The 5,271-nt window shown below is 36.6% G+C and overlaps 1 protein-coding gene across 2 annotated transcripts in view; it reads right to left on the bottom strand.

Moving 5' to 3' along the window:
- SYTL4 (synaptotagmin like 4) overlaps positions 1–5,271 on the bottom strand; it is a 58,034-nt gene that overhangs the window by 26,025 nt on the left and 26,738 nt on the right. For both annotated transcript variants that reach the window (XM_017505869.2, XM_017505868.2), the window contains 4 exons: positions 4,874–5,053; positions 4,405–4,620; positions 4,167–4,276; positions 3,849–3,948 (listed from right to left, as the gene is read on the bottom strand). In XM_017505869.2, the coding sequence (XP_017361358.1) occupies positions 3,849–3,948; positions 4,167–4,276; positions 4,405–4,620; positions 4,874–4,983 (536 nt within the window). In that variant the 5' untranslated portion in view covers positions 4,984–5,053. The remainder of the gene's footprint in view (positions 1–3,848; positions 3,949–4,166; positions 4,277–4,404; positions 4,621–4,873; positions 5,054–5,271) is intronic.

The raw sequence follows: 5,271 nt of genomic DNA, 5'->3' as shown, positions 1-5,271 counted from the left end.
AAAGAAATGTAGAAAAGAATTTTTTTTAATCCAGTTGTTTTACATCCTCACCAACAATTGGCATGGTCAGTCTTTTAAATTTTAGTCTAGTGGGTATGTCGTAGCATCTTATTGTGATTTTTAGTTCAAATTTATTTAATGACTGAAGATGTTGAGCATCTTTTTGTGTGCCTGACATCTCTATATTGTCTTTGGTGAAATGTCTTTTGCGCATTTTCTATGGGATTGTCTGTATTACTGAGTTTTTAAAGTTCTTTTTCTTTCACTTTTTCACTTAACATGTATATAGTATCATCCTTTAAAAAAAAAAAGAAATTAAAACATAGGAACCCCACCCACATATGTATATTTAGACAGTTTGGTAGTCCATATGCCAAAACTGTTCACAACTATTAACGATAATTATCTAGGGAAGAAGCACTGAGGTTACTAGAGGACTTACTTATACATTTCTATATTATTTTTCAACAATCACATAAAATATGATAAAGTCATTTCCCTTTGGGTGAGTGAAAGTTAGGGAAAAACAATACACACCATACAAAAGCCAAAAATTAGCTGCTGTAAACAAATGGTTCAAAAATAAAGCCTCACAGTCATAGACTTCAAAAATTCATGACTAAGAAAATAGAAAATAGTGTTTGGCAAAGCTCCTTAGCTAATCCCTTAAAATGTGGCAATTTGCAGATTAAGCGAATGAGTAGTCAAGAAAAACAGAAGTCCTCAAGATTTGTATCCCCAGGTACCACTGTAGAACCCCAACAGAGACAGTTAGGACTGCTGGAAAATGTCATATCCCAGGGCACCTGTATAAGCTAGGGGATTAACCCAGATCTGGGAAAAATAAGCCCTGAACCAAGACATTTAAGAGAATTTCAAGACACCAAAACCCAGGACCCCAAGTTGCCTTTTGCACCCACCCCCTCAGGTTTCAAGAAAAGAAATACAGAAAGCAATATTCAGTCCTTAAAGTATAGCTAAGAATGGGGAAAAGATAAATTGTTTCAAGTTGAGGTGAGAAGAATTCACATATGCTGTATCAGAGGCAACAAAAGATACGGACAAAACTTCCCATATTAAAGTTGAGTAAAATGAAATAAAATAGTCTAGCAGATATATAAATAGCCATGGAGTGGAGAGAAACAAAAAAAATTTGCAAGATGGACAAAGAACCAAGTCTGGAGAAGAATATAACCCTAGGAAAACAAGTAGGTTTCTTGTGAGTGCTTTACACTACAGGGGAACTAATAACATAAATTCAGTGAAGTGCAAGAATTCAAATACAAGATGATAAAACAACAAAATAAGAGAAAGAAGATTAGAGCAAAGAACAAATTGAAACCTAAATAAGATAATTCATTCAAATAAATAAATTAGAAGCAGCAAAAAGTAAGGAAGGGAGGAGAAAAAGGGGAGGGGAGGGAAAATAAACTGAAAACCAAATTAATAGCATGGAGGAATGGGTTGGGCTAATCATGGTTAATTGCTTTCAACATTTTTCCTACTGCATTCAATAATAAAAGAAAATGACAAAAAGAGAGGATAAGAAAATCCAGTGTCTCTGAGGTAGAGAACTTAACTAATAAAACAGAAAGGAAAAGAGTTCAGGGATATGATACGGAAAAATTTTCCAGCAATGAAGAAAGAACTCATCAAGGGTATATTGCACATAGCGAAAAATGATACAGAATGATCACCATTGAATTACAACCTTGTTGAGTTACTAAACTACAAGAAAAAGAAAAGAAAATGTTCATGTAAGTCTAATTTCTCTTTCTCTCTCTCATCCATAAGAAAGAAAAACAAGACTGAAGGTGTGCTCAGACTTCTTCACGGTTACATTCAATGGAAGAAGACAATGGAATAATCTCCACAACATTCTGAGGGAAAGAAAATGTGGCTCGAGGATATATCCAGCCAAGATACCATTCAAGTATAAAGGCATCTGGCAGATATTCTTAACATATAAGAATACAATAAATATAGCACCTGCAAACTCTTCTTAATGGAACTCCTCAATGATGAAACCCAGACAACCAAGGAATAAATCAGAAATAAAGAAGTTATGATAGAAGGCCTGGTTGTAAGCATACAATCCTTTTAAGTATAAAACTAAAAGTAAACAGATAAAACAAGCAGATGCTTTATGGTTATATAAGAGAATGTAAATATTATAAACCCTGACAAAGGAAAAATAATTTGAGTAACAAATAGGGAAGATAGAAGGAAATAATTGGGGGGAAGTGTAAGAAAGCTGTTTCCTCTTTCACAGCAAAGCATCCACTAATAACGTTAAATATTGAAACAGGTAGATTTTTAAATGACCACTAACTCCTCTCCTAAGTATCTACCTTAGAAAAATGAAAACAGAAAAAAAGAAAAGAAAAATGAAAACAGGCCAGGTGTGGTGGCTCACGCCTGTAATCCCAACATTTTAGGAGACCAAGGTGAGCAAATCACTTGAAGTCAGGAGTTCAGGACCAGCCTAGCCAACATGGTGAAACCCCCATCTCTACTAAAAATACAAAAATTAGCTGGGCTTGGTGGCATGTGCCTGTAATCCCAGCTACTTGAGAGGCTGAGGCAGGAGAATCACTTGAACCCAGGAGGTGGAGGTTGCTGTGAGCCAAGATGGCACCACTGCACTCCAGCCTGGGCAACAAGAACGAAACTCCATTTCTAAAAGAAAAGCAAACAAAACAAAACATACATCCACACAAAACACTTAATGAATGTTCATAGCAGCATTACTCTTACTAACCAAAAAGTGGAAACAACCCAAATGTTCTTCAGCAGATGAACAGATAAACAAAATGTGATAAATACATATCATGGGGTATTATTTGGCTATAAAAAGGAATGAAGCTCTGATACATGCTACAACATGGATGAACCTTGAAAACGTTATGTTAAGCGAAAGAGGCCAGTCAAAAAGGACCATATATTGAACCCAGATATATGGTCCTTTACATGAAATACCCAGGATAGACAAATATATAGAGACAGAAAGTAGATCAGTGATTGCTTAGGGATGGGGGAGGGTGACAGCTAAAAGGATAAAGGGTTTCTTTCTGAGGTGATGAAAATTTTCTAAAGTTGATTCAGGGGATGGTCATGCAACTCAGTGAATCTGCTAAAAGCTATTGCATTGTACATCAAAAATAGGCAAATTGTATAGTATGTGAATTATATCTCAATAAGGCTGTTACCAAAAAAAACAACTAAAAAAGTGACCAACTGCTCAATGGCTTTCATAATATTTTTTCTTAAGCTTAGAGGAATGTTAACAACTAATACCTTTCACATTAAAAAAATTTGTCTGAAGATTAGCTATTCTTTCACTTTATTTCAGTCTTCTGTTAAATTCAAGTAAAATTAAACAGGATGATTTTAATTTATTATACTATGATCCAAATATTAAAAATATTTTTCAGTTTATCCATCTAGTCAACCCATTATGGATATGCATAGAAGAGATATGAAATAATTTTCATATAATGTGAAAACTGGGGTAGTAGGAATGTGGGTGATTTGTTGCTTAATAATGAGAGTATGTGTTATTTCTATTTGTCTTCAAATTGTTCTTATAAAGAACAAACTATTCAACCTGAGAAAGGTGACTGCAAAATATAAAAAAACAAAGTAAATATACCAAAATGTTAAAATCTACATACAAGCAATGGGATTAGGAATGATTTTTTTACCTCCTTCTTTACTATTTTCTGTACTTTCCAAGTTTTCCTATAATGAACATCTATTATTTTATTAAACAGAAGAAAGTAAAATGAATAGCAAAAGAATTAAAGAGATATTGTAAGTATTTCTTCAAACAATTACTTGATTCTTACCTGGAGTCCCTCTGCTGCTCCTGAATGATCTTTCTTCCCGGCCAGATGTCACCAATCTGTACCTGATGGTGGGACTGTTGCACTGCCTCTCTTTTACTCACTTCAAGACAAACAAAAGTATGCCAGGGTGGTGGTTATGAGTAAGGGAAAAATGAAACAACTCTCATAGCAAATCCCCTGAAATACACCATGCTTGCAGAAGAGATGACAATATAATCTTCCATTCCCCACAAACCGGCTGAGCCCATGGAGTTAAGATAACCAGTCAGAATACACTAGGATTCCATACCAAGAACTATCTCTAGACAGGTCCAGTACCTGCAGGTTTGTAGCGCAGGGACATCCTGATTATCTCACTACCTGTGCGAGAACCAAAGCGATTCACTGTCTGGTCATAAAACCACTCCCCAGTTGCTTTCTTCAACTCTCTGGGAAGAAATAAAAGAAAATAACAGATGGATAAAGAATGGTTCTTGTCTAATAAAGGCTGAGGAAAGAAATTCTTATTACAGCCAGGGCCTCATCTCCTCTCTACTCAGCCATAGGAGACACTCACATTTCCTTGGCGCACACCTTGCACCTCCAGGTACCATTGCTTTCTTGTATGCGGCAGTCCTGACACACCAGGTGATTACAACCCCGACAAGTATTGGTTTTGGGACTCAAACGGCCCAGGCTCTCCTGGCACCGGGCACAGGTCCGATCACTGTAGTGTTGGCTGCCCCTCTTGGCCCCTTTCCTTTTCATCTCCAGTAACTCATTCTTTAGTCGCCTGTCAAGACCCAAAAGAGACGCACAAGTGGATTCAAGATATACATAGATTGGATGAAGAAGGGTTGAGAGGTAAAGAGAGCAGACAATTTGGTTCTGTGAAAGCAACAAACTCAGAGCCCAATGTGACCCAATAAGTAGTGGTAAACATCACATATACAAATTCCTATGAAAGTCAGGTGGGAGACATAAGGAAAAACCCAGATATTATTGGCCAAAGGCCTGGGACCCCATGCGTTTTGAGGAACTCTTACCTAATCCTTTTCTCATCTGCTTTTTGGACCTCCTCATCTCGCTGTAGAACATTGAGAATCACATTCTTTTCCTCCTCAGACAGAAAAGAAAGGTCCAGTAACTCCGACATGATTTATTCAACTTTTTCTTCTACTCTTCCTTCTTTAAGGCAACCAGACAAGGAGAGGTACCAGAGTTGCCTGAAATGACAAAAGAACTAATTTAACACAGATGATTGACTCAAGAATATGCCCACAGCCCTAAAACCTTTCAATAGGCTACTCCCCCCTTGAGCCAAGCTAAAAAGACAAAGTAGAAGTATCTGACCTATTTACTCTTCCTACTCCCATCCAAATCATGGTCTGAAAATGAAGAGCCTTTGATTTTTCAGGAAGTTATTCATGACTCTGGGAAAATG

This window comes from Cebus imitator, unplaced genomic scaffold, assembly GCF_001604975.1.
Source record: "Cebus imitator isolate Cc_AM_T3 unplaced genomic scaffold, Cebus_imitator-1.0 Scaffold343, whole genome shotgun sequence".
NCBI lineage: Eukaryota > Metazoa > Chordata > Mammalia > Primates > Cebidae > Cebus > Cebus imitator.
This window is presented reverse-complemented; position numbering and strand designations above follow the sequence as displayed.